General features: G+C 46.7%; 1 protein-coding gene across 26 annotated transcripts in view; it reads left to right on the top strand.

Annotated features, from left to right (window-relative positions):
* CACNA1C (calcium voltage-gated channel subunit alpha1 C) overlaps positions 1-24,360 on the top strand; it is a gene marked incomplete at its 5' end in the record, with an annotated part of 581,859 nt that overhangs the window by 131,311 nt on the left and 426,188 nt on the right. For all 26 annotated transcript variants that reach the window (XM_080914120.1, XM_080914140.1, XM_080914139.1 and 23 more), the window contains 2 exons: positions 1,649-1,970; positions 6,442-6,547. In XM_080914120.1, coding sequence (XP_080770246.1) covers positions 1,649-1,970; positions 6,442-6,547 — 428 coding nt within the window. The remainder of the gene's footprint in view (positions 1-1,648; positions 1,971-6,441; positions 6,548-24,360) is intronic.

Below are 24,360 nucleotides of genomic sequence, written 5' to 3' on the forward strand. Positions count from 1 at the left end.
AGGGATGGAGGCTGGCAGTTCACCGTGAGGCCTGAGTGCAGCAAAATCTTCCATCGTCTCGTTTCGTGACCTTTAGTGGGTCACATGATCCTCTGTTTTCTTGGGTGTCGAATGGGGCCGCTCATCTTGCTGCTTAGGAGAGAAGCTGTGCTTCAGCTGCCTTGGCTAATTCAAACCCGAGCTCTCAGCTCTCTGCTCTGGGGCCTATGTCCTCAGCCTCTGGGGCCTTCCTGACTTTATACTCAGCATCTATATGTTGACAGAAGGCCATTCAGTGATAAGCTTCGAAAGAGGGGACTTGTCGGTCTAGGAGAGGTCCGTTCTTCACAAGCCTGATAGTCTGGCACACATATTGTGCCCCTGAGGTGCAGGAGCTGCCTGGAGCCCCTGGGCTGGGGAAGGGGAGAGCATGAAGGGAGTGTGTGGTGAGGTGAGTATGCCAGGGTAGTGGGCACAACAGAGACACTTGACCAAGGTCTGTGGAATGAGGCTAAAGTCTAACATCACAGATGTCATCCACCAGCTGTGCAGGTGGCCGATGACAGCTGGTGCCTATGGAGGCCTGATGTGCTTGCCTGGGTATCTATCCAGTGTGTGATAATAAGTAAATAGCATCTGTGCATTTCTCCCTCCTTCCCCTCTGTCCACGGGAGGAAATGATGATCTACCACGGTACAATTTGCTGTTGTGCCAGGAAAGGCTCAGCACCCTCATCACCAGCATCTTGGAGACTGGTGTCAGTCATTTGGCTTAGGGTTGACCTTTATTATGTCTGTTGCTGTTGTGACGGGGAGAACAGGCTTTGGAAACCAGCAAGCATGTTGAGCTCTGTGCCTGCATATTGGTTGGGTCTCTTTGGATTGCACAAGACAGGTAACGGACTCACCTTAACGGAGGAGCAGCTAAGTCACTCAAGTAACTCAATCATCTCAGTGGTAGAAGAAAGTGGCTCAGAGAAGGCCCTGCCACTAATGTTCTATTACCTCCTAATAGTGCCTCCCTGGAACCATATTGATATGGTCTTGGAGGGGTCATTCAATGCCCAGATTATGTCACCGGATAAGAGTTTACTTTGGCCTAACCCTCTCACTGCAGAGTTTAGAGTTTCCCACTCTTAGATGTACTGTGTCTTCACACCATCAGTTTCGGTTCTGGGATGAGCTGCTGCTCGTGCATTCGTGTTTTCTTCCTCCTAGTTCCCATATCTCACCCTTGTCTTCTTCCTTTTCTCCTTTACTCTCTCTGTCTAAACTAGTATCCTTTTTGCACGCTCTTATGAGTATGTATTTTAAGGATCAGAAGGTGCACCGATTTCATCGTTCCCCATGTCCTTTCTAACCAGCGCTATGAACGCACACTCTTACCTCTTATCTGCCTAAGTCAAGTCAGTGAGACCAGAGAAGAGAGTGACAGACCCAAGTTCATCCAGCTGAACTAGGTCACGCTGGGCCTAGAATAGACTCCATGGCTGTATTTCCTGGAGCATATGTATTAGTGGTTTTGTATGTCACCTCCCAAGTTCCCGCAATAGCTTGGGGGAAAAAAAAAGATTTTTCTTTGTTTGTCAAAAATTGTGTCTAGAATCCAAAATGTGTCCCCAGTGCTCCTATATTCACCATAGTAACTGTTGTCTTTTCTCTCCTTACAGGTTCCAACTATGGGAGCCCACGCTCAGCTCATGCCAACATGAATGCCAATGCAGCTGCAGGGCTCGCCCCCGAGCACATCCCTACTCCAGGGGCAGCACTGTCCTGGCAGGCAGCCATTGATGCTGCCCGGCAGGCCAAGCTAATGGGCAGTGCTGGCAACGCAACCATCTCTACCGTCAGTTCCACACAGCGGAAGCGGCAGCAGTATGGGAAACCCAAGAAGCAGGGGGGTACAACTGCCACACGGCCGCCCCGGGCTCTGCTCTGCCTGACTCTGAAGAACCCCATCCGGAGAGCATGCATAAGCATTGTTGAATGGAAATATCCTTTATGCTGTGGGCTGGCCAAGGTGTTCCTTGGACCTGCACCCAGGGGCTGGCCCTCAGGGCTTAGCAGGCACAGACCAGAGCTGGTGATGTTAAGGCTATCTTACACTTACAGCTGCGGTGGTGAAAGTTAGGATTCTAGCCCTCCCCCGATCCCCTGACTCCATGAGTCACCAGCTCACGGGACAAGGTCTCAGAATTTATCATCCCTGAACCAAAAATCTGAAATATGAACTCTAAAGTTTAAAACTCTTACAGTATCAACAGGATGCCATAAACGGAACATTGTCCACCTATGAGACAGGTTGCAGTCAGAATGCAGGCATTACAGTTTGTGTTGACTGTGTGAGTAAGGTATATATGGGACATGAATGATTTTAAGTTCAAACTTGGGTCCCAGCCCCAAGATATGTCATTATGAATCTGTAGGGATTCCAAGTTGAGACACAGCCCAAGTCTGGAACACTTTGATTTAAGATACGGGGCAGCCTCTCCTCATGTCACACGTGACGACGTGGGATATAAACAGACTTAAGCCTCCTGGGACCAGCTTATGTGGCTCTTTGTCACTGCATGCTGCTTCTTCGTAACTTCCTTTTCTAAGGCACTACGTTGTGGTAGCTCACAGCCTGACATCTTTTTAGTGTAAATGGGTCAGGACACAGTGGTCAGTGGCTCTAGCCCTTGGCTTAGCACTCGGGGCCAGAAATTCTCAGCCTGGGCACTGCATTGGAATCACCAGGAAAATTTTAACAATTTCTAGGTCCCACAGGTCCCACTAGAACCCAGATATTCTACAGAGTTCTCCAGGCAAGACTATGGGATAGACCAGATTGAAACTATCATCTATAACATGAACACACAGCAAGGGGTAGAGGGGACTTTAGAAAACATGTCTTTGAAGGGATGGACTGTCACTATGAGCATAAGTCTTAACTTCTGAGCATCACAGAGTTACATTGGATAAGACATCATCTCTCAGCCCTGACTGTCACTAGGGATGGAATAAGTCACACCAAACTCTCCAAGTCATGTGACCCAGAAAAGACAGTATTAGAACCTCGAGACTTAGTGCTGGGTATCTTTTAAAAACCCCAACTCATTTAGACAGGGTACTTTGCTTCTTTCCACTTGGAGTGTTTGGTTTTATGTGTGATTTTTTTTTTTTAAGAAAAGGATATAAAAACCTTTGGTAGTGATTAGAAGGTAAAAGATGATGACCAAGGGTGGAACTAAAGTTCTGTGGGGCAAACGACACTCCTTCTTGGAACATTTGGGTTCCTTTCCCAAGAGTAACTATAATAGGATACAGTGCTAAGCAAGGGCTGCTGCCAAAATGTCCTGCCTGCAAAGCCACACACAGTTCATGAGTGGTGAAAAGCCGAGTTTAGACTCCAGGCTGCCTTCAGAGCCACAGAATGAGAGACATGGGACCCTGTAGATAACCACTATGAAGAGAGAGCAGGGAGGCCCTGAGATCCAAAGACCCCACCCCAGTTCTAAATCATACAGCAGGTGTTAACAAAGTTGGTTTTAAATCCAGATTCCCTACGTTTAAAATCCATATACTTCTAAACTCTCCACACTACAGTGTTAGACAGCGGGGCCGAGGGTTAGGCAAGTCTGGATAGTTACTAAGTGGTACTAGATAGTAGGTGGGTCCAGATAAGAGAGTTATTAGTTGGACAATCAGGTAGGACTAGACAGCTGCTCTGTGGTACTAGACAGTAAATTGCTAGGTGGGAATATGTAGTTACTGGGTGGGAATAGGGATAGCCATCAGCTTGATACTTAGAAAGGGCACTCCGGTGTAGGTCTACAGGGGCCTGATCTGTGGTCCTCACTGCATGATTAGTGTGTCTGGCCTTCCTGAGAGACAGTGTTTCCCACCCAAGGAGAGGGAGGGAATGCAGCCCATGGTACGAGCTGTCTGGAAGCTCCAGACTGCCTAGAAGAGGTAAAGAGAGAGAGACTGATGTATGCAGCAGCTTTTGAAGAGGTGGGGCCTGCTGCTGTTATCAGATGGGCTGTTTAAAGGATGGAGATAGTGCGGGTGCATCAGGCTTCCTGGGTGCTCCTTTGCATCCCGGCTAAAACGCTGTAGTCTCTCTGCGTGTCCTCTTGGCACACAGTGTCCTCCAACATCAGCCTGGTGCTTTAGTGTGTGGGGTTGCTTTTATGTTTGTGTGCATGGAGCAGGAAGGTGGGGGATGGCACTTGGAACATGTCAAGCTTGGCTTCCTGACGGGTACAGAGAACACCTGATAGATAGATATTCATGGGCCTACTTCAGTTGTCTTCTGGTGCCCCTTCCTGATAGGGCACCAGATAATGAGAATGGAACCTTGCAGTCCAGGCTGAGAGTTACCATTCTGAACAGGTTGGGGCATGGTGAAAAAGAGGGGAGGATGCAGGAGGAGGGTTGGGAAAACTAACTTTCTGAAATGCCCTCATGGCTACCCCCAAGCAGATCAGCACAAAGTGGTTCTGAAATTGACTTAGTAACTTTCTGAGTCTGGGTCCTGCTCTAGCTGTTAACTTGATGACGTCAGGCACAGCCCAACCCCTGCATGCTTCCGTGTCCTTCATCAGCAGGAGGGAAGGTCTCTTTCCAGGTGCTTGGGAGTGTGGTCATCACAGAGCTGGACATGGAGGCTCTGGAGGCATGCCAGATTCTGTCACCACCACTGCCTTAATACTAGTTCCCGTCTCCATCGCTATTGTCATCTCAGGGCGGCAGGCAGTAAGAACCTATTGCTAAGTTCGGGCTCTGGTCATGGCTCTGTTTCTTGCTTCCGGAGGATTTGGGGCAGGTGTGATGATGGCCATGTTTGTAAAGGGGAGATTGTCATGGTCTCTCACAGGGCATCTTGTGATACCAAGATACATCTGAACAGTCGCATGTCTTAGGAGGCATGCTCAGCTCTGGGGATCCATCATGAAAGCTGTCATGGAGACTCCCCCTGAGTGCAGCCTAGTGGTCCCATGGATCAGAGCTTGGAGGCTGGCGCATGTGGTGAGCACTGGACATGGTAGCCAGAGAATCTGGTTCCAGTGCTGCATGGCCAATTGCTTGTTCTAAGGCTTTGGGGGATATTTCTTAGCTTCTCTGGGTCTCAAAGATTTGAGTAGATATTATCTAGGGTCTCCTCGTGATTCAGTTTGTTACTTCTGTGAGCACAGTTAGTTTTTCTATCCTGCAGTTTCATCCATTCAATCTTCCTCTCATTAGGTTCTGTGCCATTTAGTTTGTCAACTTAGCACAAGCTCAGGTCATGTGGGGAAAGGAAACCTTGAGGAAAAGAGCTCCTCCATCAGATTGGCCTGTAGGCAAGTCTGTGGGGGCATTTTCCTGATTCGTGATTGATGTGGGAGGACCCAGTCTCACTGTGGGCAGTGCTACCCTTGGGCAGGTAGTACTGGGTTGTATAAGAAAGCAGGTTGAGTAAGCTACAAAGAGCAAGGCAGTAACCAGCCTCCTCTGTGAGCTCTGTTTCAGTTTCTGCCTCCAGGGTCCTGGCTTGAGTCCCTGTCTTGACTACCCTTTGTGATAGGCTACGAGCTATAAACCGTGATAAACCCTTTCCCTTTCCAAGCTGTTTTCGGTCATGGAGTTTTATCATAGCATTAAGAGGCTAGTTAGAAGAGGCTCTGTGAAAGAGGCTAGAGACTTGCTTGTGGGAATGCAGGTTAGGACTTTGTTGCTTTCAGTGGTGGGTATGGTGTGGTCTCAGTGGAGGAGTGCTATTACATTAGCTTACTGCTCACTGTGTCCTGTCCTGGTGTTTCCATGAAGTGGTCATGGTGAGTGGACCCTCGGTTGATGTTCTATAGTCCAGGCCAGCACCATGTCCTATGTGGAGCTGACATTGCAAGGGGATACAGTCCCTGCCTCTAACACCACAGCACACATCCTACCTGGCTTGGTGGAGTCCTAAACCCCAGGGAGGTAGGGAGGTAGAACATTCTCACCTTACTTCCAAAAACTGAGAAACAAAAATCTGTAGATTTTCATGAAGGGCCCCTTGTTTAAAACCTCACTCAACTGTTCTTCCTTCCAAGTATGTTTGGGTCCATTGGTGACAGTTCACGAACCATGTGGAGATGGGGTCCTGTGGGGAATCCTTCCTGGGGCAGACAGGGCTCTTTACCCCAAGCCCACACGAGGGGAAATGCAATCAAATGTAATCTAAATAAATAAGAGGGGAAGAAGTTATTTAGAAATCTGTGTTTACTCTGGCACGCGACTGGCCTCCACTGCTCTTGACATATTAGGAAAAAATTTTGGCGGGGGGCCACTAGAAGTACTTAAAAGGCATATGTTTCTTTTCAAAATACAAGGGGCTTGGAATGCATTGTTTAAACAGAATTCTTATGAATCTTTGATTCGTTTAAAAAAATATATAGATGTATGTTTGTTTCACTTGTGTTAACCGTGGCACTGATTTCCTTAACCCCTTTCTCAGACCATTTGAAATAATTATTTTACTGACTATTTTTGCCAATTGTGTGGCCTTAGCAATCTATATTCCTTTTCCGGAAGACGACTCCAACGCCACCAACTCCAACCTGGTAAGTCTCAAGCCTCTGCATGTCTTATTACTTGTTAGACAACTGGATTTAGGACACAGTTTCGAGTGCAAGGTTGGGGAGCCTTGAGACGTATGTTTGACAGGTGCTGAGGTTTGATGCCGCTCAGATCTTCCGGGCCATTTTGCTTTTTATTCAAATTGGCACCTGCCTTATCACGGGCTACTTTCAGAAGAATATCCCAATCAGGCGTCTGTGAGCTGTATGTGCACGCACGAGTGTTCGAGCGGTGGATCTTACAAGCAGCGTGTGTTACAGATGTACCGCTTAAATCTCTAGTGCAGGTGTTCGCTAGAGCGAGCATTTTTGGATCATCAGTTGTATTTTGAGTGCCATTGTTCCATTGTTAGGCTTTGCTTGCTTGATCACAGCATGATTGCATAATAAATAATTTCTAGGAAGCTTTTAGCAAGGTTTTCTTTTGTGGCCGAGAGGTATCATTGAGTTAAAAATGGCTTTATTTTCTTGGGGGAAGGAGGCTTTCCATTTGGATTTAAGAGAGGCCAACCATGGCAATTTGGGGTTAGTATTTGTCCATGGAAAAAAGTGAAGAGTGTGTTTACTTTTGGCTGAGTGTGAAGTCATTGCAAACGCAAAGGCCTTTGCTGGTCTGGGCATGTGAGGCAAGCTCTGGAATGCGCTTGGCAGAGCCAGGGCTGCCTGGAGAGCTCCAGCAAAGCCTGCGGAGAAATCTCGGCTTTCTCCTGCGTGTGCCAAGACATTGGTAGTCTTCATGTGATTTTTTTTTTCCCACAAGCATGTTTGGTCACCAACCCCATCGTCTTCCTCTGTCATTGGTGCCTTCTAGTTAGCTGAGATTAGGCTCTTGGATTGGTTTGTGAGAAGCAGGAATGTTCTGGGGCCCTCCTTCCTGTAGCCATGGCTTCAGCTGTGGCAGCTGATGCTGTCAAGGCAGGGGGAATCCCTTTTCTACCAAACCTTCGACATTTTCAAAGAGATTAAGTCTCTCAACTTATGGGTCATGACTACATTGGGAGTTGCATGTCCGATATCATGCATATCAAATATTTACATTATTATCCACAATAGTAGCAAATTTACAGTTATGAAGTAGAGATGAAGTAGTTTTATGGTTGGGGTCATCACTACATGAGGGGCTGTATTAAAAGGTGGAAGCATTAAGAGCTGGTTTAGATGGATATTTTAGCGTTACGTAGTTTTCTCAGTTTTTGCAATTTAGTTACAGACCTGTAGTGGGGAAAGTTCTCCCTCCCCCCTTCGTGTGTGTGTGTGTGTGTGTGTGTGTGTGTGTGTGTGAGGTCCTTCAGTGTCTCACAGTTAGAGTGGGGTTACATACTGGTGATAGCTTCCAAAGGTCCCAGAGATAGACACCAAGTGCTGAATGGTGGCATGGCTCAAGTCAGTATGCAGAATGCGTTTGCTGTAGTCCATGAAGCCAATGGGGATATGACCTTGTTTCTTAAAATAAAGAAATCATTTTCATGTCAAAATATTATAAGCCGAAGTGTCACCCCAAAGCAGAAGTGCCTTCCATTGATTCTAGCCCTTCAAAGTGTGTGCCTCTCTCCCCTGATGCCCTCCTTTGGAGATCTGGTCCCATCCCTCAACTTGTAGGAACTTCAAAAGCAGCTCTGGTTAGGCACAGAATTCATATGTGTTCTCAGACCAGTGCATTGGTGGGTAGCTAAGCACCCTCAGCATCCGCCTCTGCATGAAATTGAGACCTTATAGGTGATAATAAGGAGTCAATATTGAACTTGTTCTTAGGGTGGCTAGCTTCAGGACTGGGGAGATGGCAAAGCCACACAATAGTCTACAACTAGAACTTAAAGAAACATCAGAATGGATCCTCAGTGAGAGACAGAGATGTGTCTAAAGCCTCGGCTCTCAAACTCTCCTGGGGAGACACATGTTCCCCAACCTACTCCGGTTCTGTCAGTCTGGAGTAGGGTCCATAGAGCCTACATTTTTAACGGTTGCCCTTATTGATGCTGAAGACTAGGGGCCCTGCATTGCTCTTCACGAACAGTGATTGAGAATGTTCTCTGTTGTACGCGTGACTCCACCTTCAGCTCCCTACACAGCCGGCTTCTGTCTACCCACAGGTCTCTCTAAGATCCAAACAGAAAGATGACACATGTCAACTGCTGAGAGGTTTCCCACTCGGCTGGGTACAAGAGCAACCTATTTAGCAAAGGCGTGTTTCCCCCCCTAGTATAGAACCTGTAAACTCACATGCGCATCTGCACCTGTTCACCATTTCTCTTAGAATTCTACCAGCTTCCGTCATCCCCATTTCTCAAACTTGGCTTGCTTTTGTTAACAGATGAGAGGCCATCCAGAGTAGAGTTGCATTATTGTTTTTACGGTAGCTCCTTCATTTAAGTAAGTGTGTGTGTTGTGTGCTGCATTTAGCATACAGTTTTACACATACAACATCTTGGATATCTTTTCTTGGTACCAGTGAAGCTCAGGGAGACTGTCCAGGCCAGTGATGTAGTATTTTCTTCTATAACCAGTCATTGTCCTGGTGTTGACCATGCCGCCCGCTATGAAGTACATCATTTATAGCACAGCCACTGTGAGCCCAACCTGCCGACAGCTGTTTCTCTGTAGGTAAATCCTCTGGCACCTGGTGCACAGCCTCTGCCAGCTGAACCTATTGTGTGAGCAGAATGTCCGACTCTCCCTGAACCCTGAAGTTCACAAAGACTTGGCTGAAGTTTGAATGTTAAGAGGATGTACTGGCATTGGACATTTTGCGGAGGACATGTACCATGTACTTTCTATGCAGGAACCAGGCTCTGAGCATCGTTAGGGAGGAGGAAAGAGCAAGAGGGAGAGCAGATGAGCCTGGGCCTTTCTTTCCCCTAGTTCGGACTGACAAGCTTGGGACACTACAGTCCCAAACACTGTTGTAACCTCAGGGGCGATGAAATGGCACCGTGACCTTGTTGTGAAGGTTAAATGAGCTGCGCTGTGAGAAGCAGGAAGCTGTGCCCTGGCGCCCCTGGCCAGCAAAACCCTTCTGTCAGAACTAAAGACCCTCACTGAGGTTTCTGTTCAACCTGTAGTTCCCCAGGTTGGCATCTGCTTCAGAAGGATTCAGAGGTGGTTAGAGGTCAGCTTCCAGGACACTAACCTGGGTATTTTGATGCATAGGAAGGGAGCCTTGGAGGGACAGTCCTGTGGACTTGAGTCCCCTTCTGGCTGCCACTAGTCAGTCAGCTTAGGGTCTCCGTGTGTCCTTATCCTTAGATAGGACTAGGTTGAAGACTGGCCTGCATTTGGACTGCCCCAAGTCCCGACCTTAGTGTGAGTCCCGCTGGCCAAGTCTGAGGAATGGCTCACAATGCAATGCCTGCGTGGGTGCGTTTCTCTCCACTCCTCTCGGTGAGCTGCAGTTACTTCCAGAGTCAAGTTTGCCAGAGAGTGAGGTGGCTTTGCTGTTTGCATCACTACAGCAGTGGCGTGACAAACAAGCTTTAATGCGGCCACCTGCGAGTCATCCGTAGACGGCATGTGTAAGTATGTGCGGGTACACACTGCACAGCCGCAGTAATGAGCCGCCCTGCCCCATTGCCTCTGCAAACCTCTTCATTCATGAGAGAGGAAGCACAGGGCTGCAGGGGGCAGCCGATTTTTAAGTGAGAGAAAGCTTAGGCCGGCACACTTGAAAAGACTTTTTGAGAGTAAGGCCTCCTCAAGACAGACAGACAGACATACGGACACACAGTAGCAGCAACAACAAAATCAGGAAGTGGGTGTGATCAGAATCCAAGTTGTCATAAGAGCAGAGCTGTTCAGGAGCCAGAGCTATGGCCACTGACCTGGGGGAGACCCTCACTGTGGCCTGAGGTCAGGCACTGTCTTTTCTAGTGGAGAAAATGCAACACCTTCATTGCATCTTCTCCAGATGCCAGGATTTGCATATACCACATCAAATCCCCAGGGCATGACAATCCTTACTTTCTCCTTACAGTGGGGATTTAGTTCATCTTGCTCAAGCCTGGGTCCCCAATGACTGGCACGTGCCTGGTTCTTGATAAATGGCTGTTGAGTTAATGACTGAATGCCACTGTGCTTTCTCCTTCTCTCTGTGGACGAGGAAACGAAGGCTTATGGAAGAGACATGGGGAACAAGAGACAGAAAGAGAATTTGAGCTGAAGCTGGAACAAAATGTGGCACGCACAGCTCCTTTGCTTCATTGTTGGAGAAAATGTTTCAAAGATGAAACTGTGACAGTGTTAGCAGATTTTTAAAAAAAGCCTGCCAAACCAAAACAAGATCAAACTTGTTTTCCAAAAGCAAATGTGATCATTTGAAGTAAATGAAGTTAAGCAAATTACTGTTATAGGACTTTAGTGGGACCTATGTAAAAGTGTGTGTGAATGTGTGTATATGTGTGTATGTATGTGAGTGTGTATGCATATATGTGTATATATGTGAATGTGTCTGTGTGTATGTATGTGAGTGTATGCATATATGTGTATATATGTGAATGTGTCTGTGTGTATGTATGTGAGTGTGTATGCATATATGTGTATATATGTGAATGTGTCTGTGTGTATGTATGTGAGTGTATGCATGTATGTGTATATATGTGAATGTGTCTGTGTGTATGTATGTGAGTGTGTATGCATATATGTGTATGTATGTGAATGTGTCTGTGTGTATATGTGTGTATATGTATGAATATATGTGAGTATGTGTGTATGCATATATGTCTATGAATGTGTGTATATATGTGAGTGTGTGTGTGTGTATATGTGTATGTATATGTGTGTATATGTGTGTATGTATGTGAGTGTGTGTGTATGTATATATGTGCATGTATGTAAGTATGTGTATATGTGTGTATATATATGAGTGTGAGTGTGTATGCATATATGTATATGTATGTGAGTGTGTGCGTGGGGGGGGTGCTGAGAATGAAACACTGGGTCTTATGCCTGAGAGGCAAGTGCTCTCTACCTGAGCCATGGTCCCAATGCATCTTTTGCTTTAACTTAATAGCCATAGGTACATCTGACACATCTTTGTTGTCAGAAACTTTGGGGTGCTCCACATTGGGTGCCAAATGATACCAGAGACATTGAGATCCCTGTTTGGATTTTTAGTCTCCTGAATTAAAAAATTTAAGAACCACTGAGGAGGAAGATCAATTTTATTAGAATTGAAAAGGAAACCACAGGCAGGGAAAACTGTAAATTTTGGTGGCTCTCCAGAGGAGGGAGGTGGAGAGGAGGAAGAGAGAAAGCCACGACCTTCCGATTTCCATATTCACGTGGAGGCTTAGCAAGCAGCCACATGGCAAAGGGGCAGGGCTTAGCTTTAGAGAATGTGCAAACCTCCCAGTCTCTAGAAAGCACACGAGCTTTGGAAAACGCCAGACTCAGAAAGGACAGAGCCAATAGAGCCTCAGGGTAGCTGCAGAGTGACTATGCAAGAGGCAGGGGGATGTCTATGAGTTCAAGGCCAGCCTGGTCTCCAGGGTGCTTGCCGTGACAGCTAAGGAAACATTGACTATGCAGAGAGCAAGGACTCTTGGAAGGAAACCCACATTGTCTCATTAAGATATAATTACTCCTCCCACTCCACTCCCATCCACTGTCCTGGGGGTTGTTTCTTAGCCAGGTCATTGACCGGTAAACTGGATTAACCTTGTGCGTTGGGTCTCCGTACTCTCCTTCCCTCTTTGGGTATCCATTTATGAGTGTGAGTGTTGTCCTATATGCTTTGGACACAAGTATATTTGGATACCATAGTGATGGCATGGGCTAGATATGGCTGTTACTCCATTTTATTGATTGTTCCAGTGCTCAGAGAATATAAATTGTTTGCCCAAGGAAGGTTAGTGCAGAATGATAATGGGATATGTAGATGCTGTATGTCTGCTTGTTTGTGCCTCTGTCCACTCACTGTGTCTGTGTCCCCCTGGCTTTTGGGACTCCCACTATGGACCAGGCAGGAAGTAGAAACTCCTGCTATCAACACGGCTTTGGAAGAACTGGATTCCTCAGAAAGTTTCTTGTTGATTTTTATCAAGATTTATTTTGAAGCATAAAGGTTTAAACCATAGGTTAGTTGCTTAACTCAAGGACTGTGCATCAGAAGAACAGAGCTTCTTCTGGGTTTGGACTGGGACCTGGTAAGACAAGGGCAGGCAAAGCCAGCAGAGAGCCTTAGATTGCTACTTGAGAGCATGGTATTCACGTGGGTGGTGAGATGGTTGTGCGGTTAATCAACCCTCAGGGTGCCTAGGCTATTGTTCAACTTGGTGTTTGCACACTAAATATTTCAGAGGGAGCAGGCGGTGTCTGCTTTGCATTTGCCCGTGGATAGACACCCAGGAGGAGATAGTCTGGAGTCTAAACGGATGACCCTTCTTGCTCTGTTTTTATCAGTGTCATCTTTGCCCATCCTCATCCATTCTAGAGGAAATACTACGTTAAGCTGACTACTCCTGAGTTGGAGCCTTTCCTCTGGTACCAAACTCCTTGGAACTTATATTTATACAAAGAAAGCTCTTCTAGAATATAAAATAGAACTCCATGGCTCTGTCAGAGAAGAATAGTGAACATAATTTTATTCTCCTTTTGGGGACCGAATGCATCACCAAGAAACTCAGTACAGGGCAACTGACAGTGTGCCTTTGAAGTGTGAAAGGTTTTGGGTCCACCGCTCCAGTCCCCCCATCTTCCCTTGCTGCTCCTCTCCTGTGGACTCCAGAAGTTCTTCACATGGTCCTTGCTAGCTATGTGCAAAGTAAAGGAAGGTGAGTGGATGCTGGTGGCCGGCTTACATTTGAGTGAGCTGCGTTAGCTCCTGGGATTCGGCAGCATTGCTTTTGGCTTCTCAGTGCCTTTCCCCCAATGCTCCCTCTGTTCTCACTGGTTCCTGTGTGATTGAGACACTTGGATCCGTGCCTCCTGACAACTTTAATGTCAGCACGCACACTGCTGGCACCATTTGGAGTACACGACATGTGTTAACTCATTTAGTCTTTCCAGCAACTCCACCAGACTTTCTGTTAAAGTAGCAAGCATCCCTCTACTTATTTATTTATATTTTTACTGACATACAGTATGTGTGCATATTTATCATAGTCATCCTCTTTCAAAGATGAAGGAGAGGCAGAGGAACACAAAATCACTTGCCTGAGGTCACAGGCTGGGAATCGAAGCAGTAGTTCTGAGGTACCGTCTGAGCGGACGGCTCCCGAGTCTGTCCCCTTAACTTCTGTGTGGCATGACCTCTCTGAGGTGTGGGAGGGAGTGGGTCTCCTTGTGAAAATGGTGCTTTCTTGGATCCCGTGACTGGTGAGTGTACCGTGTACATGGTTGTCTTTCACCAGGGGCCCCAAAGGAGGAGCTGCAGTTCCTGTCAGGAGTGGAGCTCCTCAGGGTGTGCTGTGTCTCTGATTGTCCTAGGGTCAGGCCATTTCAAACTCACTTGTCTACCAGGGGAGGGCACAGATCATCCACTGGCTTCTGAGAGGTATGTGTGACCTTGAGGCCTGACTTTCCCCTGGTCAACGAGACTCTTATTAGAGAAGGTCCTTGGTCACACAGGGCTCTAGGCTTTCTCTGAAGTTGAACATATATTATGAATTGGAGTGAGGGGCAGAGTTCCTGAGACAGGATTACAACCAGAGGGGTGGAGAAGAGATAGAAGAAACAGAGACACAGGCAGACAGACAGACAGACAGACAGACAGACAGACACACACACACACACACACACACACACACACAGAGAGACAGAGAGACAGAGACAGAGAGATAGAGAGACAGAGAGAGCGCTCAGGAAGCTACATGGCGTGAAAGCTCCAGGCCCTCTTGGGACCTGTCAGTACTTGTGTGGTGGTGGGCTGGAAGCATCAGGTAGGAGACTGCAAGGACATCCAGTTGTAGGCATCCATCCTAAGGGCATCCTTTCCCTACCTTTCAAGGTCTAGGGACTCCCCTTCAGTCTCCTTATACAGTAAGCCTTCACTGGAGAGTCTGAGCAGCCCTGGTTCTATGGAAATACCACTGAGCTGAGGAAGTTGAATGGGCTGTTATGGTCCTGGAGGGTTTCCTACCTCTGCCACGGACTACCAGCTAGGCCTTGTCGCTCTACTGCTGTGGACTTGAGATGTCTTAAATACAGGTACCCAGTGAGCTGCAGCGTGCCAATCGGGAGGGTGTGCAGGAATGCTGGGAAACATGCAAACGACTTGCAACTGTGCTTACTGTTCCTATTAGAGCTTCATGGCTATTCCGTCTTGGGAATTTTTACTCTGTTTTTCTGGCACATTCCTCTGTGAACCTTTCCCCTTAGCCTCAAGATAACTTAGAGATGCAAAAAACTCAAAGCTAGGTTTCAAATTTCGTTTCTGGCCTTTCTAAGACGGATGGTGTGTCTGTCACCTGCTTGCTTGGAGATCCGGCTGGACTGCTCCAGTTGGGAAAGTACCTTTGTAGGCGTGCAGGCTGGAGTGACTGCCCCTTGTTCTGGGGCTGGAGGGCTCATCCAGTGTACCTCTTTCCTTTGGATCCCGCTTAGTTCTCACCCAATGGATCTGGAGTGACCCACTACACTCAGAATAACTTCCTTTTATCCGAATCCATCTGCAAAGCCTACTTTCAAATCAAGTCACCTTCCCAGGCTGGAGAATGGGGTCATAAATATACCTTTCTGAGGGACACAGTTTAGCATCTGCTCACAGGGATTGGGAACAGGGATCACAGGCACACAGAACTTAGTGCAGTACCTGAAAGCAGTAGGAACCTCAGGACTGACTGCCCAGCCTTGGCTGTGCTGTTGTTGGGATGGTGTGGACCAAAAACATGCTTCTCTGGAGAGGTTAGGACTGATGGACCACTGGGCTCCTTCCTTGTCCTTCACCTTGCTGAGTGGCCTCAGGCTAACATTTACCTCCTGTGTGTACAGAATATTATGGTGAAGTGATTCTTAAATATTTTCGACATCCGAACCTTCTTTTCTGGCGAATAAGCCTGCGGACAAGATACTGGTGTCTCCTCGTACACATTGATTCAAATGCTTATTGGATGGTAGCTGTGTTCAAGGAACATGTTGGGAATACAAAGTTGCACGAAGAAGGCTGGCCAGCCGTGTCTAGTTTCCTCCAGTCACTAACCCAATAGCAGGCTTGATTCTTGTGCTTCTGAAAGAGGAGGATTGAGAAGAGACGCAGTAGTGAGTAAGCAGTAGTCAGGAGCAGTTAGAGCAAGTAAGGATACACTCTGTAGGTAGAGTGGGCAGAACTCAGCCGCTATCCTGGCCCGATGCTTTTATCTCTCTTCCTATTACCTTGTTCCCCGTGTCTCTCTCAGTATTGGCACTTCTAGGAAAAGAGCTGTGTTTTTCTGGGAAGCCCATTCTATGCAGAATTCTAAGTAAATATATAAAGACTCAAGAATATGTATAGGGGCTTAAGCACTCTTAAAGCTGAAGTATCTACTTAGGAAAGGACATACTCTATACATACTCCCTGGCTAGGAAGACTTGAAGTTACTCTAATTTGACCTAGCTACTATGAACCAGGATCACTCATTGCCCCTTACACCCTGTTTTGAAGCCCTGAGCTGGCCCATTTAGAATGGATTGTTGTGACTATCTTTACACTTCGACTGCCATTCAGGTACCACCATTATGTTTATATTCTGTTTTAGGATCTTGAGCAGGACCACCTGTCATTCTGTAGTGTTTTATAGGTCCTGCCTAATACAAGATCCTCATGGAGCCTTGTTTGGTGATGTTGTCAGAAACCCGGTAGGCAGAGTCATAAATAATGCAAGCTCAGGGCATTACAACCAGCATGGAGAAGGAGGTGAAGATGGCAAAGAGAGAGCTGCACTTAAAGTAGGTAGGGGGTAAGCATGGCAGAGCCCCCTGTGGAGGTGTCACGTGAACAGGAGCAGAGAGATAGGAATGAGGAGGGGCCAAATGGGCAACATCCTGTGGAGAATCCCAAAGGCAGATCACAGCAGGAAAATAACTCACAGTATTTATCTCACCCAGAGTCAGGGAAAGAAGGACTTGAGCTTGGGCAGAGGCACCTTGGCCCTGGTGAGGGGTTGTTCCAAGGGAAGGAAGAGGTGGTGGTTAGGTAGCTGCCACCAGCCTCCAAAGGAACAGGTGTCCCAGTGGGGTTAGAGGAAGCTTCAAAAACTGAGTAACCTCAGGACTCTTCGCTTTCCAAGAGAGCACTTCTGTGGCTACCAGCAGGACTGAGTAGATCTCACTGAGGAAGCACCTGGGAGCCACAAGCTGTCCTTTCTAGAAGGGAAGATAGTCTTAGAAAACGTGCTCCAGTGGAGAAGGACATGAAGGTGACCTCCTGGGATGAGATTTCTCACTTCTGTACACTGGGTTTTGGTAACCTAGACCTCATTTGCCTGATTAACAAGGGACCAAGTGTCTGTGTGTCTGGACAGCCTTGGTTGCCATCCGTCTGGCTGGAGGGGAGGGCATTCTCATCCCCAACTCATTCTTTGCCGGTTATGACTGTACAAATGAAAATCAGATGTCTAAATGTTCAGTGCGCTTTAGTTCCGAGGGCGCCTCTTCGTGATCTCTGTGGCCACAGTATCCCTTTGATTTCAGGTTTATTCATTTGTATCCCACTTGTTTTTCAGCATCCACTTAAGACAAGTGTCACTAAATCGGGCGTCTGTTATGTTCTAGTCCCTGGGCCAGGTACATCCAGTTATAGCAGATATAGTATGCACTGGCCCATGTGCTTCCCAGTTTTCTGAGGACAATGGGAGATTCACTCCCAGGGATGTGGAGATCAGGTATGACCAAGTGAGTGGTTTGGTGGAAAGCTCTTGTTTCCTGGCATTTCTCTTTCTTTTCTCAATTTGCTTAATGATCATCTCTTGCTAATGGTGCTTTAAGGAGTCTGGAGAGGCCCCAGATTGCAGAGGAAAGTGCTAACAGGAAGAGAAGTGCTGACCTGGCTCTGTGCCCCAGGGCAGGTCTCTTAACCTCCTGAGCCTCAGTTTCCACGTGTTACTTAGAGCTAATTACATCTACTTAACTACAGACTTCTCTGAGAAGCATTATCTCATTAGAGATAATGCTCTTAAAAGTGCTTTGAAATTTTGTGTAGCATTTTTCAAATGCAAAGCATTGTCATATTTATTATTGAGTGCTACTAATTTCTTACCAGAGGTGGTGAAGAAAGAAGAGACCACTGTTATCCCTGTTGCTCTGCCATAGCTGGGTGCTGGGATGTCTTTGGATGGATGGGCCATGCAGGGAAAGGCCATGAATCAGCCATGGAAGACCTCATGTTCAGACAGGGAGACTAGCAGTATAAAAGCCATGAATAGGTCTTTGGGAGGCTGTGGGTCTTTCTTGCTCCAACATTGTCTACCTGTCTTCAGAAAAGACTTTCCTGGGAAAGAGTCTCTTGAACTTAGCTCCCACTAACAGGAAAAGATGAATCAACTTGAACCTGTCATCAATCGAATGAATATTTATTGGATAACAAGCAGTGTGTGCCAGGTGAACTGTAAATACATTTTGGTTGGGGAATCAAGTACTTCCTAAGAGAAGGTAAACATGGCTACAGTGTTTCTTCTTGGCTAGAGAGCTGGGAAGTGCTGGGTGCATGGCAGCCAGCCAGAGGGGCACCATGTTTAGGCCTGAGACTCCATTGGGAAAGGTTCAGAAGGCAGGATGTTATCCTTCCTTCACAGCCTATTCCTAGTAGGCTTGAAACATTTGCTCTCCGTATTCAGTCATTCCTGTCCATGTGCTCAGTGGAAGGAGCATGAAGAAAGCAGCTCTGCAGCCTCCCCATTGTGCCTTTTGTGGATAGGAGGGCCATAGGGATATGGCTGTGAATTTTAGTGATCCTGACTCTTCCAGGGTACATGTCTCAGGGTTTGTGACCTGAGCCAAGGCTAATGTTGGAAAAGGGGAGCAAGAAAAAGGACCGGGGAGTGGGAGAGTCTGTGTACATCCTGAGATAGTTTGGGAAAGGGGGTGCCACACTCCTTGGCCTCACCGGGGTCTTCCTGTTATCACAGATCGATTCTACTGAAGACTCAGCTCTGTCCTGGCTCTGTCCTTGTTCCCTGCCCTTGATCTGTAAAGCACAAAGGCTCCAGGGTGAGGACAGCAGTGGGAAATGACAATATCCAGGACGGCTTCGTGACTGTGCCTGGAGTGCCATGGCGTGCTTATTTTGTGCTTAGAGACTTCAGAAGGATCCGGCTAATGCTGGGGTGCCAGGCCGACCAGAGAGGGCGGGTTAGAGACCGAGTACTGCCCCATTGCCGAGGAGGAAAGTGGATGTAAAGCCTGCCTGTGGTCTGTGAGCCAGGCCAGGTGTCAGAGAGCCAGTCAGCCTGCTTCTGTGTGACTTCAGTACGACAGAAGATTATTGACAACAGCTTTAGGCAACAAAACGCCAACTCTAGCAAAGTAGGCTTTTGGCTTTTTGGCACTGGACATCACCAAAATACTCATTTACTAAATATTTCCCAAGGGCTTGGCATACCATTTTTATGGCATGAAACATGTTCTTGTCTACCAACATAGAATGGTGATCAGAAGAGAGAACCTCAGACGTCACTGGAGAAACTCGGATGAGAAAAAAAAAGAAACAAAAAACAGATGAAATGTGTGAGAAAAAAGAACCCCAACAATAAACAAACAGAGGCAATGTGTGGCCTAGAATAACAATGTGATAGGAACTGGGAGAAAAGACTCCGACCATCTCCAACCTCACCTAGGCTGAGCTTTGGCAATTCAATGGGAAGATTTCCTTCCAGGTGAATCATTTGGAAAAGTTAACTCCCTAATGTGCGAGTTTTTCCTGTTCTATATCACTGATCTCGGAATTAGCACCAGGAGTGTTCAAAACTGCACTGGAAGATAGTATAGTATGCCTGGGCACATCTGGGGAGAATCAGGATGATGCCAAGGGTGGGGAAGTCACACAACTTCTGGGACTATGTTATTGTTTGTGTGCTCATGTGCGGACAGGCTGACGGATACACATACATGCACACATATATTATGATACCCATGGAGTCCTGCAGATAAGCAGGCCATCGAAAGGACACACATGAAGGCAGAGAAAGACCCACATGCATGGCTCTGCAGCAAACCTGTACAAATCTTTGTGACCCGAGCCTGGTGGGTCACCGTGGAGGTGTTGCCAGCATGTGTCATATTAAAATACAGCTTTGCAAAGACCTGCCTTAAAGACACACTGATTACAAGAGTCACCCCATATATAAAGAAACATCTGAACTTGTCTTCCAGCCACTGCTCAACAACTGCACATTATCATTTTGTGTATTTCGTTAACCCCCACCCCCACCAGCCCAGGCTCCTGATTCTGAGAAGTACATTATAGTCTTGGGCCCTGTGGCACATCTTTCCTTTAGCTCCCAAATTACTGTTGGTTACACAAATATCACCCCCTAGTAGACTTCTAGAACATAAAGTATATTTGCCAGGAACCTTTCATTTGTAATTTTGTACTCTTTAATCCCTGTAACAAGTTTGCATCAGATATGTTTTTAGTCCACATTCATCAATTCAGAGCCAAAGTGGACCCCTAGGAGGTGGCTAGGACCACACATCTAGGAGTTGGAGGAGCCAAGAATTGAACCAGAATTCTGTGTTATTCAAATCACACAGACCTTATATTCTTTGCAAGGTATGGAACCTTCTTGCTTCCATGTCTACCCCAGCTAATGGAGTAAAAAGTTTGAAGAAGATGGATGTATGTACCTATGCCTTCTGGCCCTGTGCACCTGTGTGCCTGCTGGGAATCCTTGCTTTGCATCATGTCTGAATCAACCTCATTTCTTTTTCCTCCTCCTCCTTTTTTTTCTTTTGCCTTCTGGTGATAAACAGAATTTAGTTTGATTATAGGTACTGACTTGGAAAGTGATATTTTGGACTTGGGAAGATGCGTTTCTTTTGGATGGAGGTCACTTGAACAGCAGAAGCCGTACAGGGCAATGTTTGGAGAAGTGTAGGATTCCTTAGACACCTGTTGAGCTTGCTTCGTCTTACGACTTGAGAGTGCAGTGGCAGTCTGAGCCTGAGGGAGAAAGGACAGCTAGACTGCCCTGGGATCCGGTGCTTTATTCTCTTGACCCCCTAGAAGTGCACACTGATGCACATATTCAGACCAGCGAAGAGTCAGGCAGAGGATTCATCTATCCCAGGCTCACAGCCAAAGGAATGAGAAAGACTTGGCAAGATATCATGGGAAATGTCATGGTCCCTTCTGGACTCACTTAAAAAGCCCAAGACCCATTTACTTTTGATTTCAAGACATTTCTATTTATAGTATTTCGGGAAGCTGGAGTCTAGGAAGATCCTGGTTGTAGGAATTGTCAGTCGTAAACAGCAGGCTTCTTGCCTTTTCAGGTTTCACAGCCTTGACCTTAAATGCTCCCTAATGTCTGGGTATTAAGGGTATGGTCCCAGGGTGGCCCTTTTTAGAATGTACAGGGACCTGTAAAAAAATATGGCTTAGTGGGACATCATGTAGTTACTGTGAGTGTGCCCTTGAAGGGGATAGTGAGGCTGAGGCACACTCCCCTTCCTGATGTGTTTTTGTTGCTCTATATACTTACACAATAGCATGCTCCTGACCATATTCCAGAGTCACAGGGCTAACATACCATGGGTTGGAACTTCAAAATTCATGAGCTGAAGTGAACCCTCTGTCTTTTGTATCTTAGTTATCTTCTGTGTTTGTTAGAATGGCAGAGAACACTAGTTTTCCCAACTGCTTATGAACCACTTCATCAGAATACTTTAGATCAGGACTGTCTTTGAGAAGAGTGATACCTGGAACACATGGGAGGAGAATTTCCTTCAGCTCAGGGCAGGGATCTGGTCTGAAGAGAGCCAGCCCTAAAGGGAGCATCTTAGGCATGTGCCCAGGCTAGTGCAAACCCCAAAGCAGGGCTGCCAAGGAGCCAGAGGCTGCTGAATGGAATGTCAGCAAGCCAGAGGCTCAAGAATGTGGACAGTGGGCAGGGCTTAAAATTAAGCTGGCTTTCTGAGTAAGGACAAGGCAGCAAGCAGGAAGCAAAGCAAGGGCCCAAATGTGACCCAGTGACATAAGTAAGAACAAGGACTATAGAAGAAACAGTCAAAGGTCTCCTAAGAAGCCCAGGCCACAGGTCAGACATGTGCTCATGGACTGTGGACTTGGGGGAGTTGGGACCATGTCACAGCCCTCAGAAAGGAGCTGACAGTTTTGCTCACTACCTGGGAATTTTCCATGTTTGTAAGGAGAGGGTTTGGGTAGGATGGGAACTTGCAGACCAAGGTAGGGCAAGGTGGGCTAGAATGTTAAAGCGAAGCAGCAATTCATCTCTCTCCTTAGGTGACGTTCACAAAGCAGATTTTATTTCCTCTAAATCCTGATAGGAAGGGCTTTGGGGAAAACTCTGGAGGCTAACCAGAAACAGATGTTTGTTTAAATGGTTGGTACATATCTTTAATCCTGGCACTTGTGAGGCAGAGACAAACAGGTCTCTGCGAGTTTGGAGCTAGCCTAAGCTACATAGTGAGCTTTAGGCCAGCCAAGGTTCTGTATTGTCTGCTTTAGTGCCCCCCCCCCCATACAACACACCAGTGATAGCAGGGACTTAGGCTCTCAGATTCTTTGAGTAGAGGTGGCAACTCTATTCCTGTCAGTCTCTTAAGACAGCATTTGCATAGTGTGCCCTGAAGAACAGAACACTTGGATAAACCTCTCGGGAAGATGATGTGTAAAACTCAGTGGCAACTGTTACCTCTGGGCACATGCCAAGGGCCTGAGGCAGCATGCCTTCTTGTATCCTGTACGCTTTCCTTGTGTTGACTGGCTCCTCCGGGTGGCTTCACTATGCCAATTTGTGACAGGTATGACGGAGGATTAAAAGAAAAAAAAACTCAAAAGATTTTGTGAGTTCTCTTAGACCTTGTGCTTTATTCATAGCAAACCCTACCAGTGGTGTGGGCTTCATTGTTCACAGCCAATCTGTGGCAGGACGTGAAATTCATGGGTGGCTCAGGCCAAGAAGATTTAGTTTCCTAACTGGACAGAATGAGGAAACTGAGGCTAAGTTAAATCTTGTTCAAGTTAAATGTAGATGAAGTCACATTTGCTATTTGTGTGCATTTCTGGCTGACCGACTAATGGCACCTAGAAAATGGGGTTTGGGATTCCTAGCTACCATTTTTCTGGGGGGTAGGTGAAAGCAATATTTATCACTCTTGAGACATTTGCACAGTCTGAGAGTAGCAGAACACAAAATAGATTTTCCTCTTTCAGGAGCAACTACATAGAAGACTCACTGGCTTTGGACTAGGTCTCTGTCACATCCCTGGCAGTAACCAGACCAAGGGGCCTGGCCAGGAAGCTGGGTATGTCCCAGACAAAGAGCAAACACTTGTCATAGAATGAGTCGTTTCATTGGGTGGAGAGCCAAGTTTGCAGAATTGGCTTTGAATTGATGAAGAAGGGAGATTTGAGCTCTGTTGTGACCTCCATCATGAGACAGTTGTGTTGAAGTAGAGATGACACCAGGACACTGTGGGAGAGATTCAGGCTTATCTCCTTCTACCCTAAACACATGGCCAGTGAAGCCTCTGAAAATAGAGGTGAGTGTCCCCAAAACAAAGAAAGCATACAGCATACAAGAAGGCATGGCATCTTCAGGCCCTTGGCACCCACCCAGAGGTAACATTCATCAGTGATTTTCCCCTTGCTGTAGAGGGTATGGGCCAAAGTTTGGGCAGAGATCTATTTCAAGGCCTTGTTATCTGTCAGATAACCCAACCTGAGCTCACAGAGTTTGCCTCACAGAGCTGTGAAAGCAGCAGTAATTTGGTAGCATGTGAGGGACTTGCACTGACCCTTCCTGCATAGACTTTGAACCCATCTGAACTCAGCACCCTGCTGCATGTGAGAATAACTTAGTCTTTTCTTGCCAACTGCGGTGATGTCTGAAAACGGCTCCCTAGAGAATCATGTTATGATGGAGTGGTTCATGTTAAAGAACAGACTGCTTATTACAAGTCTAGTCTTTATAATCTTCCACAGTAAGAGGAGCTGAGCACATGATTGTCTAGAATAAAATTCTGGGGTTCTAATCCTCCCTTGGGATTAACTGCTGTTAATAACCAAGACCTACCCAGGGTCAAATCATTAGGAGTGATGTGCTTAGTTTCCTGGTTGTACCTTTGAAGGGAAGCCATGGGGCCTTTCCCTTCTTCTTTGCATGTATGCAGTCACAAGGTGTGCTGTGTCAGATAGTGTAGATGAACACAGCACCCTGGGACACAGAGCAACAACACAGAAGAGACCTGGCACACTGACCACTAACGGAGAGGTTTCATGTGTGTCTCCCCTGTAAGGCAAATCATTTTTGGACTCCGTGGACCATAGCACAACTTACGATTTAAGTTATATTTGATTTATTGAGAGTTAACACAACAAGATAGCAATAGGATATGGTGGTAAATTAAAGAGACATGGGAAACAGGAAACCAGACTAAAGAAAGGGAGCATCCTTAGCCCTCTTTTTCGCTTCCATTTCATATGCAAGACTTGCGTACCCCTAGGAAATATAGGTAGAGCCTACTGACATAGGTGTCCGGGACAGGGGTTTGTATTAAGTAATTTTGTGACTTGGATATTCTTAGAGACTGCATGCAGTGATGAAAACAGAATGTGGAAACAGAGGCTGTGAAATTAGTTTTGGGAAAAGCACCAACAAAGCAGTGTTGGGCAGCAGGCTGCTTATCACTGTGCAGCCAGGGTACTAAGA

Source organism: Micromys minutus (genome assembly GCF_963924665.1).
Source record: "Micromys minutus genome assembly, chromosome: 3".
NCBI classification, from domain to species: domain Eukaryota; kingdom Metazoa; phylum Chordata; class Mammalia; order Rodentia; family Muridae; genus Micromys; species Micromys minutus.